The sequence below is a fragment of the Anopheles coustani genome, chromosome 2, assembly GCF_943734705.1.
Source record: "Anopheles coustani chromosome 2, idAnoCousDA_361_x.2, whole genome shotgun sequence".
NCBI lineage: Eukaryota > Metazoa > Arthropoda > Insecta > Diptera > Culicidae > Anopheles > Anopheles coustani.
The window spans coordinates 87,992,079-88,005,099 of record NC_071289.1 but is presented as its reverse complement, the minus strand read 5'-3'; the positions used below and the strand labels follow the sequence as shown (position 1 = coordinate 88,005,099).

The 13,021-nt window shown below is 46.0% G+C and overlaps 5 protein-coding genes across 6 annotated transcripts; 2 read left to right on the top strand and 3 right to left on the bottom strand.

Annotated features, from left to right (window-relative positions):
- Window positions 1–376: 376 nt before the first annotated feature.
- LOC131263607 (optineurin-like) lies at window positions 377–1,091 on the bottom strand. Its single transcript, XM_058265836.1, is given in 3 exon segments — window positions 377–506; window positions 537–928; window positions 996–1,091. Coding segments are annotated over 3 exon segments (618 nt in total).
- Window positions 1,092–1,624: 533 nt separating this feature from the next.
- Window positions 1,625–3,914, bottom strand: LOC131263597 (phosphoglucomutase). Its single transcript, XM_058265824.1, has 2 exons — window positions 3,677–3,914; window positions 1,625–3,599 (listed from the first exon to the last, which is right to left on the bottom strand). Exons 1-2 carry the CDS (start codon window positions 3,752–3,754, stop codon window positions 1,992–1,994), a joined length of 1,686 nt encoding a protein of 561 aa, XP_058121807.1. The 5' UTR covers window positions 3,755–3,914; the 3' UTR covers window positions 1,625–1,991.
- A 1,333-nt stretch (window positions 3,915–5,247) lies between these two features.
- LOC131263606 (translocon-associated protein subunit beta) lies at window positions 5,248–6,584 on the top strand. The gene is made up of 3 exons (XM_058265835.1): window positions 5,248–5,383; window positions 5,457–5,656; window positions 5,718–6,584. The coding sequence occupies exons 2-3, from the start codon at window positions 5,464–5,466 to the stop codon at window positions 6,101–6,103; spliced, it is 579 nt and encodes a 192-aa protein (XP_058121818.1). The 5' UTR covers window positions 5,248–5,383; window positions 5,457–5,463; the 3' UTR covers window positions 6,104–6,584.
- LOC131263602 (uncharacterized) lies at window positions 5,980–7,692 on the bottom strand. Of its 2 annotated transcripts, XM_058265832.1 has the most exons (4): window positions 7,639–7,692; window positions 6,874–7,570; window positions 6,728–6,774; window positions 5,980–6,026 (listed from the first exon to the last, which is right to left on the bottom strand). In XM_058265832.1, the coding sequence occupies exons 1-4, from the start codon at window positions 7,661–7,663 to the stop codon at window positions 5,980–5,982; spliced, it is 816 nt and encodes a 271-aa protein (XP_058121815.1). In that variant the 5' UTR covers window positions 7,664–7,692. The 2 variants fall into 2 exon arrangements, with proteins under 2 accessions (XP_058121815.1, XP_058121814.1); XM_058265831.1 differs by lacking the exon at window positions 5,980–6,026 and having other exon boundaries at window positions 6,680–7,570.
- Window positions 7,693–11,776: 4,084 nt separating this feature from the next.
- Window positions 11,777–12,625, top strand: LOC131265262 (uncharacterized). Its single transcript, XM_058267524.1, has one exon. It carries the CDS (start codon window positions 11,777–11,779, stop codon window positions 12,623–12,625), a length of 849 nt encoding a protein of 282 aa, XP_058123507.1.
- The last annotated feature ends 396 nt before the right edge of the window (window positions 12,626–13,021 follow it).

Genomic DNA, 13,021 nt, shown 5'->3' with positions numbered 1-13,021 from the left:
GAATACAGGCATTCAGGTATAATATAATTCAAAGAAAATAATATTGAAATTTATCTATATACTTAAGCAGGGGGAAGAATTACACTTTTGGCTACTTTACGCAGGTCCCCAATGGGATGGCCGATTCAGTGCCACTTATGTTGTTTTAATTTTATCATCTGTAATAAAATGTAAATTATCTGCTAATTGGTCAAACATCAAAGTACAGGTTGCACCAGTAGCTTTAGATTTTTATTTATTTCTTTACCCAAATAGAGCTTTAGATAACACATAACGCTTTCAGTTTTGTTTTTTCAATACAGAGAGCCAAAATGTTTTATTGATAGCAAATGTGCCGAACGCGGGCACGCGTCATCAACTTATCTTGCGATATCGATTAATAATCAAGTCCGGGACAATCTTTAATGTGCGTTTCGAGCGTAAGAAAATCTCCAAACACGTTGTTGCAGTGAGGGCAAGGTTCAATCTGCCGCTCAAAAACCCCGGGTGATGTGCCGTATAACTTGCTTCGTTCCGAGGGCTCCGAGAGCTGGGACGTTTGGTCTCCCCTGGTGACATAAAACATCGTGTTGAAATTTAGCGGTAAAAACGGTGCAACGGTGCTAACTTACCTGGCCTGTTCTTGGTTCATGGATAGCTGATGATTTTTGTGTAGCAACATTTGCATCTCGGAAGTTATTCGATTTTTCTCGATGAGCAGCTCCTCATGGGCGGCTCGTTGGTCATGCAAATCATTTTTACAAACTTCCAGCTGTGCCTGTAGAGTGACCACCGCCATGGTGCCACTGATTCCGTGCTCACTTTTCGTTTCATAGGCCGTCATTATCATATCTTGACTGAGAATATCGGCACGGCACTTCATGAGAAGATCTTGTAGGTTTCCCAGAGTCGATTTCATAGTGTTAAGATCATCGACGTACACCTTCCGCTGTTGAACAGAGTTTTGTGTTCATTGAAAAAAGTTTATCCTAATAATATCCACCTGTATTCCTTACCAACTTTTCTTGCTCTAACAGTTTATCGCGTAACGCCACGTTTGTAGCCTCCAGATCCTTTATACGCTGGGCGTACTCATGGAGAAGGTTTTCCATGGAAATGGTTGATTAGGAGTGGAATAACCACTAGATGTCCTACAAAATCGATCTCGTCCTTCCTTCCTTCAATCTGTGTACACACCGAAAGGTATCGCGTGTCTAAATCAGTAGCAATGAACCCGCGGGCGTCAGGGTTACTGAAATGTTTTTTTTTTAAACTTATCTTTTTGTTCTACGCAAGCTATCCAACCTTAAGATAAGGTGATATTTTGATAAAGCAAGGGGTCAGAGAAACCCCACAACTCATTGCTAAATTTGTTATGGCGCCTGTCGTGCTAAATATTTTGAATGTTTTCTTTTCAAACATAAATCTCTAACGCCAATATTTTTTTCTAATCTTTCGATTATGTTTAAAAATCTCTTATATCTTATGTCGTTCAAAAATATATCTATGCTTTTGAAGCTGAGTAGTTGAGAGCATGATTATGAAACACGTGGCAAGCGATGGCTTCCGCGATAGTTAATCGCTGTTTATTTCCTACTATCAGTTCGAATCAAATAGTTTATACCTCTTGAAGCGTTATCTTACACCAGCAATTATCTGTGGCTTTGCAAACAATTTTTGCTTACTATTTTCTGTTTGCGTTATCACTTGGCGCCTCCATTTCCGTAATTTCTCATTGTATTGTGTCATTGAAGTACACTTGCGTTTTAGTCTACTTTCTGAAACACGTTTAACTTTATTTCCTGTGCATTCTCTAAAAATATCAATAAAAAGCATGTAACGAAACCATGCGACACAGGGACGATGAAGATTCAAATGCACACATTTTATGGTAACAACGAATGCATGAACTCTATTGCACTGTTCTGTACGCCGGCCACCCCGAGTAACACCAACCGTGAGGTGAGGAGAGTCGTGGGTTAATATTTTTTGGATGGCGTGTTTGTACCAGTTTACGTTATAACGGTCGGTGCGTTGCGGCCGGTGTAGGTTGGCAGTTTCGAAACTTCCAAAGCAATATCGATCAAAGGTTTGAGCATGTCGGACGCACTGCCCAGCACGTTCTCCTTCTCGTACGAGTCGATGTACAGGCGTACGGTGGCGCCGGAACTTCCCGTACCACTGAGACGCATCACGACCCGGCTGCCATCGCTAAACACAATCCGCAAGCCCTGCTTGGTGGATACTGACTTGTCGATCGGATCGTTGTAGCTGAAGTTATCACCCAGCTTCACCTTGTAGGTCTTGCCGCCAGCGGTAAATTCCTTGCCGACAAACGCCGGATCGGTGATGGTTTTCTCCAGTGTGTCCATCATCTCGTTACATGGAGCCAGATCGCACTCTTCGTAGTCGTAGCGCGTGAAGTAGTTCCGTCCGTATCGTTTCCAATGTTCGACGCAGATTTCCTCAATGCTCTTGCCCGTCTGTGCCATGATCGAGAGCCAGGCCAACACCGCCCAAATGCCGTCCTTCTCGCGGATGTGGTTAGAGCCCGTGCCGAAACTTTCCTCGCCGCACAGACACAGCCGCCCGGCATCCATAAGATTGCCAAAGTACTTCCAGCCCGTTGGCACTTCGAACATTTCCTTGCCGAGCGCTTCGGCAACACGGTCGACGGCCGCTGCGGTTGGCATGCTTCGGGCCAGACCTTGGATACCGTTGCGCTTAAAGTACGGAATGCTTTCCAGGTAGTGCGCGATAACGGCCAAAGAGTCGCTCGGCGTGACGAAGAACGCATTACGTCCGATGATCATGTTACGATCACCATCGCCATCGAATGCGGCTCCGATGTCGTAGTCTCCGGCACGCACCGCATCTACCAGATCCTTGGCGTAGGTCAAATTCGGATCTGGATGGAGTCCACCGAAATCGGGCAGTGGGGTCGTATGAACGACACCATCCTTCGGAGCTCCCAAACAGTTAACGAAAATTTCGTTCACATAGTTTCCCGTGACACCATTCATTGAATCGATGCGCATCTTGATCGCCTGCCCGCCGGGACGAGACTTGCCGCTTACAAACTCCCGCAGACGGTCAAAGTCGAAGATTTCCTTCATCAAGAGCACGTAGTCGGCCACCGAGTCGATCACTTCTACCGTGAACGGTCTTCCGTTGATTTCCGTATTCGTCACACCCACCTTGCCGATGTCCACCGACACTGACGCGGTCCTGTACTGCGTGATTTCACCCGACAGGGCGTAGATCTTGTTTGTGAACGCGTCCGGTGCGGGACCACCGTTTTCGCAGTTGAACTTGATGCCAAAATCGTTCTCCGGGCCACCCGGGTTGTGCGAAGCGGTCAGCACAATGCCACCGAGGGCCTTGTGGCGCCGGATCAAGCTCGATACTGCTGGTGTCGAGAGGATACCGTTCTGGCCAAGCAAAATCTTGGCTACCCCATTGGCCGCACAGATGCGTACGATCAGTTCACTCGCTTCCTTGCAGAAGTAACGGCCATCGCCACCAACAACGAGCGTCGATCCGACCAGAGCAGGACCATTGGCGTCAAGGATGCATTGCACAAAGTTTTCCGTGTAGTTCTTCTGCATGAACACTTTAACCTGGCGTTGCGTAGGTGGAAGGAATCAAGAATAGTAACACCAACATTGGAGCAGATTATCTCGTTTCAATAATTTACCTTTTTACGGAGGCCACTAGTGCCAGGCTTTTGTCCCTCGAAGGGAGTTGTAGCGATCGTTTCGATCGTGCGTGCCATGATGCTATTGAGGTATTGCTTCCAAAACTCGACCCTAAGCTGACGTGAAAAGAGGCGTCCAACCTGTTCCACCAGATCGCAAAACCAGTTACCAAATCCTAGGCGTTCTACTTAATCACTGCAGCGATTAACTAACGACTAGAACGACCGTATCGCTAAGAAAATCTCCTTTCTATTATTTTGAATGACAAACCAAGGTCATCTAACCAAAACACCGGTAAACGTCCAAAAGTAGGTGCCTAGTGAGTGATGATGTGATATTTGCTCGTTGACACCTGAGGTGAATACAATATACTTTTTTCACCTTGGTCGAGCTGACTAGTGTTGGGAAAATCGATTCTCGGTTGGGATTCCAATCTTTCGATTCAAATCCATTTGGAGATCCGGATCTCCGAATCCGAACCCCAATCCATCAAACAGTCGTGATACGATATAAACCATTCAGTGCCGGTCAGGAAATCGTTCTGAATCCCCATCAAATTACAACTGATAACTCGGTTTTTCCGCAATAAATACATGCCACACATTTTCGATGTGAGTTTCACCGTTGATAGCAGTTCTGTTGATCATAATAATCTACTAACGTAAGGAAACGATGTTCTTCGCAGGTATCGAGAAGCGGGCACAGTTATTTTTGTACGTAACATTGTCTAAGAAGATTATCAATGTAGAGTGATAGTTTTATTCAAAATCCGGTAAACATGTAAATCAGGTGCTGGTCTGAATAATTGTTCACTTTGTATTCGTATCCATTCTAGTGTATTTCTTTGTAAAAATAAGTTCATGAATGTTTTTCGAACCTAGGTTAAATCGTGCAAAAACCTTTATCTATGTCCAATCCATTATAACCAGCGCCCGAGTCGAGTAAACTGAAATCAATCACATTGTCTCTAGATCTACTAGTTAGGCTGGTGTCATTGCTTTACCGCACGATGTTTTGTCGGACGACAGGTCCGCCAATTTTTCTGTAATTTTTTTAAATTCTAAGACGATTAAATGAATTTTATTATTTTTCTTAGATGAAAGGCTCAACTCCGAGTTTATAAAGTCCAACTTTGTTGACAGATAAAATCGGATGCGTCCATCCGATAAAATCAAATGATTTTGATTTTGTCGTGCGGAGAAATCGTGCGAACCTTGCAGCTGTCAAATCCCATACATTTTCGTCTGCCAAAAGATCGTGCGGTAAAGCACTGACACCAGCCTTACGTGACTAATTCAACTCACCTCGTGTCTAGATCCAGTGATATGAAATTCAAATAGATTGGGATCAAGTCAGAACCGAATCAAATCGAGTCCCAAACAAATCATAGGTGATACGAATCCCTAACAAATCAAATCTGATTCGAATCCCAATCTAATCCAATTTTTAGAATCCCTCAAATGGGATTCAAATCTTTGGAATCCGTCTAGGGATCGAATCTTCAAGTCTTCCAAATCTCGATTCTGCCAACTTGACAGCAACGCTACACGTACTTTCGTGTTTGTGCATCGTTGGACCGCCGCTGTGAAAAGTTGTCAATTTTGCGACCGTTCAACATCACATTAGCCCACAGGTCCGAGACGACGACGTGTACGGTTCGTTCGGAAAAGAACATTTTGTTTTGTGTCGCAAAGACGTGCTGTTTGGTAAGTGAGGATTGATACAAGTCCCTCGTTACACTCGTAAGTGCTAATAAAAGTGTACTGTTTTCCGGCTCAGAGTAAAAATGAAAAGCTTCGTGTATGTAATGCTGGCTCTGCTAGCGGTAAGCCAGCTCGGATTGGCCAACGAGGACAACACTGCACGCCTGCTGGTCTCGAAGCACATTCTGAACAAATATCTGGTCGAAGCGCGTGACATCGTGGTAAAATACACACTCTACAACGTTGGTTCTGGCCCGGCCGTGAACGTTCGCTTAGGTGAGTAAAGAAAGCCGGCTATTTACGGTGAAAGCATGCGTTAATTACAAACTCATTACAGTTGACAATGGATTCCATCCGGAAGTGTTCGAAGTCGTCGGCGGTCAGCTGTCCGCCTCGATCGATCGCATTGCCCCGCAGACGAACGTCACGCATATCGTCGTGGTTCGACCGAAATCCTTCGGATACCTAAACTTCACCGCCGCCGAGGTCAACTACCTGCCGACGGAGGACTCGACCGAGCCACAATTCTCCATCAGCTCCGAGCCGGGAGAGGGTGCCATCGTTGCCGAGGCGCAGTTCAACAAGCAGTTCAGCTCGCACTATCTCGACTGGCTGGCATTCGCCTTCCTGACGTTGCCCTCCCTGGCTATCCCGTACGCGATGTGGTACAGCTCAAAGACGAAATACGAGTTGCTCTCCAAGCCGGCAAAGAAGCTGAACTAAGAAGTGGGCGAGTTTTCTCGGTTGTCAAATCACACCCTCCCCGGCACAACCGCACAAAACAGCAGCATCCTCAGTGGCTGGCAGGCAGCATTTGAGTGTAGGGTGAATGGTGCGAGTAACCGATTTTTCCTGTTACTCTACCACCTCCGGTGAACCATTGCATCCATCTTGAGAAGACTAATTTAATTTATAAGGAATCCTTTATTCACTCGCCCCTCAACGTGAACCATCCTGATCCAGCCAACCTACCTACCGAGCAGCCACTTTCATTTGACCACCTCATTTGTATTTCCCTCCTCCACCTTAGAAAAAGGCAAACAAATTCCAACTGTACAAGCGACGCATCCGCAACGCGTACTATTTCTAGCAGGACCTCCGTACTATTAAGAAAGTGCTAGTAAAAAGATTGTTAATCGATCATCTTACCTGCTTTGTTTTGTTAATAAAAAGCGAGCGGATCTGTTTCGTCTTAATAATGTTGGAGTTGTTATTTTCATTACTCAATTTTATTTCATTTTCGAGGAAATAGTTTACAGCAAATGTACCGGTTACATTAATTCAGTATAGTTTGTAGTAATTCGTGCAATGGATAAGAAATGAGTCTGATCTATTTGTTAAATTTACGCTGCTTTGATCGGACATACTTGAGCGCAGCATTGTAGTTCGGTGCAATATTTGGTAAGCGGTAGCTGCAGCTACCTTGCACCTCATCCCTGGAGCTATGACCTGCGGCGGATTCTTTCGTTGAGCCCGAAGCATCACCTCCAACTTGCGCGGAGAGTGGGGTGGAAATGCCCTGCGGGGTTTGAAACTGCTGCTGGGACTCTCCGGAATGGACCGATTCGTTATCCAACGGATCGACAAGCCCCATCTGTCGGAAGCGTTCGTAGCAGCTCATGCCCGGCTCGATTAACTGGACCAGCGGGGTACGATTCTGCTGTAGCTGCCTGGTTCTTTGCAAGCATTCGCCTATGGTAAGCTTCGGTCGCGAGGATTTTTCTTCCTTCGTCCAAACCAACTCACTGAGCCCATCGGAAACATTGCGCAGTATCTGCTCCACGGTGGGTGTTTTGTCACACTGTTTTGTTTTCGATGGGATACTGCCTGGCGCAATGGCTTTGACCTGAACCGGAGGTAGCGAAGTGGCACCTGTTGGCTCCAAAGGGGCCCGACAGTCCAAAAGGTAGTCGATACCCTCCACAATGTCACGATTTTCCAACACCTCTGCCCGGATCCGGTTGAACAGCGGACTGATGTGTTGCAGAATTTCGTACGGTACCCCTTCCAGATGGTCGACGGAGTGCATAATATCGGTGTAGAAGAACGAACGCAGCGCTTTCGCATCCATATCAATGTCGGGATTTTGGAGATGAAACGCTTCCCAGAAGCTCAAACTCCAAGCGTCCCGGCCGATGGCCTTACTTTCGTAGAAGTAATGTATCATCCGGTGCGCGACGGTTTGTGGTGCTGTTGAGGTGAAAATAGCAATTACTTGGGATTGTACGTTGACCTAAACAGCCAAAACATTCACCTACCTTCAATGTGTTCCTCTTCTGACATGATTTTCGACGCAAGTGTTTCTAAAAAGCCCAAAATCTTCGTTCAAGAAAGTATAACCACACTTAGCAACTTGATCGCGAATTTACTGTTTTATACCGTTAGCTTCCAGTTAGACGTGAGTCTAGGTCGGTTTGAAATCCAATAAGAACTGTACAAAAAGGGGGGGAGTAAATTATGGGTTCAAAGTTTTGAATTTGTATTGGCAGTTACATTATTTGTTTGCAATGGCAGTTATAATATTTGTTAACGTAACAGTGGAACATAATTTGTTGATAGTAAATTAAAGTCGTTAATTTTAGCATATATTTATCTCTGTTGTTATAACTGTTACCGCAATATTGTAGCAACAAGAATAAGACTTTGAAATTTTTCGTAAATGAAACAAACTGTTTAAATATTACTGTGTCTGATTTCTTGTCTGATTTATCCATTGGACATCTTCGTAATCACTCCTAACGGGCGTAGTGCTGAATGCAATAAATCGCCGTGATGTTGCATCCCTTCGATCCCTTTGTACACCTTGGCGACAAGTTCATTGATCCAGGTCAACGTACACTGCGATGCATCACCGGCTATGCACTTTGCAGCGCGAAAACTATTGATATTAGCGATTACGTCAATATTAATCTAGATGGTCATGGATTCCTCCCCTTTCTTTCAGAGTCCGCTCAACACCAGGTTTTATCGGCCGGCCCGAGCAGCATAATTATATCAATGTATCATCGATCTCGAGCGTTCAATGCCGTCACGGAGCTGGGAGTGGACCTTTCTCGGATCCAGGTCCGCTGGGCAACAGGTTATGGATAATATTGTTGCGTAAACGGCGCTCGGTAGCCCAGTGGAGGCCGTGTCGAGGGGAATGTGATAATCAGTAATTACCTGGCGCCGGGATACATCAGCAGAATGAGCAGCCTAAAGTGGAACCACGCAGGAATGACGTAGGGTGAAGAGAATTCAAAGTTTAAACTTCAACAAAGAGGGGCAAGTTCAACGAAAGTGGTTCCCCATACCCGAGACTGCGGAGGGGGTTGGGACACAAAAGGACAACGATACGATAAAGGTAGGTAGGATAGGAAACCAGCTTCTTTTTCCAACCCTTCACGCACATCCGATGTTATCTGGTTCAATGATCCATCGCACAACCGGCACATCCATCCGGATGGTCAATGTTTGTGGAGCATGGGGAATCTATAAAAAGTGCAATCACTCAACGAAGCCCAACATAGCGTTCCCGTCCTCGTAGCACAATAGGTTTGCTCCATCCTTGCGTGTTTGCACAGTGAATAAACATAGTTCCAGTTATCAACATGATGAGAAGTGTAAGTGGACATTTGTTTTATTTAATAGAAGTGACGTTGGCCTCAAAAGCGTGACATTAAATCCTGCCGTTTAAACTAATCCCGGTTTTATTTTTAATTTCAGCTCGTGTGCCTCCTGTGTCTGGTGACGGTGGCATTCAGTAAGCCGTTAACGATCATAACGCCTGCCGCCGCATCTTACGAGCTCAATGATCCCGTCGCGGTTGCATCTTCCGGATTAACCTTGGCGGTACCGGCGGGTTCAGTTGCCTATCGTGAAATAATGCCACAAGCACCCGGAATCAGTAAGGTGACAGAGTATCAAGGAGTACCGTTTTATTCCGTTCCGCTGCCGATGGTTTCGAATGGATTTTACTATTAACACGGGCTCAACTTGTAAGCAAACTGCATGCAGTGAAAATGCGCATGAGAAAATTGTATTTATTTGAATAAATGTACGCCCCATTGGCAGTTCGAAATCTTGATCACGCTCCACGTAAGTCTTAAGGCTTCCAGCCGATGCCATGTGGATCGGTATCACGATCCAGATGAGCTGTATTTACCTCGGGGACGGCTACGGTGAATGGTTGCGGTACACACAATTGTCGACCGCGTGAGATGAAAAGTCGACTCGGTACCCAAGCATCGGGCTTCATCCACTATGACGCGTTCCCCCCCCCAGGGATTTCCACCGCGCGCCACCATACGCCGGTGCGGGTGCCACCATTTTGGGCGCCACGTGAGAAGGTCCTGCACGTGAGGGCAAGCTTTGCCCGGTGAAAGTGTGAAAACGATCGGTTCCTTGCGACTCTAAAGTTCGAAACTCAAGGCAAACTACACCGTGACTTCCAACCGTATACTTTGGCGAAACGTGAAGCAAAGCGGTCAGTGGTTGGGGTTGGTTGGCAATCGCCATTGCTGGGAAAAACTTCCGTTCTGGATACCAGTCAGGTGGAATGGTGCTGTTCAGTTTGCTCGAACATCCAGAGTACGAGCCTGATTGACGTAGTTCGCGGGCAGTTTATGTAATTATATAATAGAATCACATGGCCTGTTTGAAGAACAAACGTTTTTCAGGATCCAGAATGTATTTTTCTTTATGCTGCCGTGCGTACGAAGCGGGTTGACGCGGGCTTTGTGATTTTTATTCTGTGTGATTTTGCTCTTTCCGACTTCCTATAAAAATTACTATTACGACTTTGGACAAGGGAAAAAAAGTGTATTATGCTAAAGTTAAGCATAGTAAACGAAAGAATGCACTTCTAAATATCATGTCTTTATTAGATCAACTTTGTCAGTTTTGAAGTTAAACAAATATTTTTTGTTGTAGACGAACCTATGGTATAATTTGAGTTCCCTTATAATTTCCATTAGATTATAAATCGATCCTGAGTATGTTATGTTAACTGTTTCAAAAGATTTAATTTTCATTTCGTGTACGATTTTAACTAAAATATTTTGTATCTTTACCATTTATGTTTATGGTTCTGCAGAACCAAAGGATTGGATCAAAGTGCAAAGTGTTTTATCTTTGAAAAAAAAACTTTAAAATGTAATTTTCTGCAATCCAGCAACTCCTGCGAAAATATCCAGCATTTATCATCTAACGAGGTAAGTTCTTTTTTACTGCACAGAAACAAATGCTTATTTGTTGCGCAACCCTGAGTATAATCGTTGGCCATTTATTTATGATATTTTCTGTAGAATCGGGTCAAACTATCTCGCAAATCACAAATCTTGATTGCTTCGAAACTACGGATGTTTCCGTTCGGCTCGTACGTAAAAGCCAACACAGACCAATTTGAGCAAGACCATCTACCGCTTGCCGGGTGGCCGCTATTATGGTGTTATTCTGTTGAACAGCCTTCCGGTAAGCTGGGAAGAGGACGACAGGATAGCCGGGACGATTATAATAATTGTGTAGACACTCACAATTTTTTCTGAGAAAATTAAATTAAATTGTGTACCGTTTTAAAGTGGATAAATTGTCCAACTATAAAATGATATCAAATAGCAACAATTAACATTAGCGATATGTAGTAAGTTCGAAATTATTGGAAAGACGTAAACGTAACTATACTAAACGTAGAAATCTATGTGTAGTATTATCTCGTTCTTTACTAGAAAAGACGTTGGTCTTAGTTACTTGAAAGCCATGTTTTGAAAAACAGTAAACCAACTTATTTAAAAAATATTCAAAATTCCGATTCCTACGATTCACTTCGGGTCATCTTCGGGCCCTGTTCGATCTCACTCTCGCCCTCTCTTGTGCTCTCAATATTCAACAGAACCATGCCACCGGATGTCCGGAGAAAGTTTTCCCACAAGGCCAACGGTGGATCGGGCTTTCACTCTCATTTCGGTTCCAAGAAGTTGGAAGTTGGAAAGAAAAAAAACCCATCTCGTTCGTGCGTACGCAGCATCCAGCATCCGTTTGGCGTTCGGCATCAGTTCGGGTGCCTCTATCCTCGGTTCGGGTCGAGGAAAACTATATAAGGCGACACGCGGCCATAGAACAGCTATCAGTTAGCCAATACTACTGAGCCTACAAGTGCAGCCCTGATAACCAATCGGATACCAAGAACCAACGTATTCCTACGTGCTAAACATTGGATGTTGCGTACGTGACTGTGTGCCAAAGTGAGACACCGATCTTAAGACACGGATTACGAGTGAAAGAGCAAAGTGGATTTCAGCAGAACCGGTGCTATTAGTTGATGCTACTCCTATTGAGGCCGTATTGTTGAGTGAAAGTCGTGCCTGGTAGTACCGTTCCGTAGTGTTGTAGTGTACGGTTGCAGCAGATAGCATGACGATGACGCTGGACAAACTCGACATTGGACGGCACCGCCGCCACGCCGACAGTCCTTGCGCACCGATGATGGTGGACGGTTTCTACATCGACATTCCGACACCCTCGGCCCGGAGTATCTCGCCCATGTCGGCGTCGGTGTCCCCCGGGAAGGATAAAACGTTCAGCTTCTTCAAGAGTGTCTACCGTAAGATCAGCCTGAAGTCGAACGACGAGCTCGACCAGCTCGGTGTGCATGGGGATGAGGACTCGCGCAGCTCCTCGGTAGACTCCTGCTCGTCCATCAGCGACCGGGACCGGGACCAGCAGCTACTGTCGACGGCCGGTGGCAAGGAGCACGGACAGGAGTCTTCCCGATGCTCCAGCGCCTCCAAGCTGCAGCTGAAACTGTCCAACCTCGCCCTCTCGAGTGCCTCCAGTGACTCGGCGGTCAGCTCCTGTTCGCGGGCAGAATCCACCAAGGAGTCCCTGGACGGGCACGGTCCGGAGGAGGGTGAAGGTGGCTCGAAGGAGAACCGCCGGAAGTCGCGCCGCTCGTCGGTGCTGAAGCTACTCGAAAGCCTTGCCATCCATGCGCCCATGCGCTCGCGGTCACTCTCGTGCAGCAACAGCTCGGTCAACAATCTGCTGCACTCGAAGGGCCGGGAGTCGCGGGCGGAGTCGAAGTGCTCACTGTTCAGCACCAACAGTGCCAGCCACGGATCGTCCGGTGCCGGCAAGGAGTCGAGTAAACCGCCCCCGAAGCGTATCCTCCGACGGCCCGTGTCCTACACCTATCTGCGGGGCATTTCCGGCCTGCCGACGCAACGGGTGCCACGATCGTCGATCTGCTGCAGCTACTACGGGCGCTAGAGGTCCTGAGTCCGGCTCCTTCAACACGAATACCATATCATTGATGAGAAAACACGCTCGGTGTGTGACGGATTACTCCAAGCCAAAAAACTGAACTGAAATGCATTTACAAGCTGACGCTACGCAACGATTGGGAACAGATACATAAGTTTTCTAAATTAGCACTACCGTTTTTCTTCCGTACGAAAAGTGGCTTGGGGGAGCGACCCCCCCAAATGGGTGATAGCATTAAAATTAAAGAAAAAGTACCTTAGCTAACCAAACGCGCAGAAAGTAGCAGAAAGCAGCATAAAGCAGCGGAAAGCGATCGACGAAGCAGCAAGCCTTGTAAAAAGTAACACATATTGCTAAGGGCGCCTTTAGGGATGGATAATGCAACCATAAACTACGTTTGCG

Coding starts and splice junctions, on each gene's coding strand:
- LOC131263597 (XM_058265824.1), bottom strand. CDS start 3,754: ATGGCACGCACGATCGAAACGATCGCTACAACTCCCTTCGAGGGACAA. Junction 3,600..3,676: donor CTAGTGGCCTCCGTAAAAAG/GTAAATTATTGA, acceptor ACGCAACGCCAG/GTTAAAGTGTTCATGCAGAA.
- LOC131263606 (XM_058265835.1), top strand. CDS start 5,464: ATGAAAAGCTTCGTGTATGTAATGCTGGCTCTGCTAGCGGTAAGCCAG. Junction 5,657..5,717: donor GGCCGTGAACGTTCGCTTAG/GTGAGTAAAGAA, acceptor AACTCATTACAG/TTGACAATGGATTCCATCCG.
- LOC131263602 (XM_058265831.1), bottom strand. CDS start 7,663: ATGTCAGAAGAGGAACACATTGAAG. Junction 7,571..7,638: donor AGAAGAGGAACACATTGAAG/GTAGGTGAATGT, acceptor TCACCTCAACAG/CACCACAAACCGTCGCGCAC.
- LOC131265262 (XM_058267524.1), top strand. CDS start 11,777: ATGACGCTGGACAAACTCGACATTGGACGGCACCGCCGCCACGCCGAC.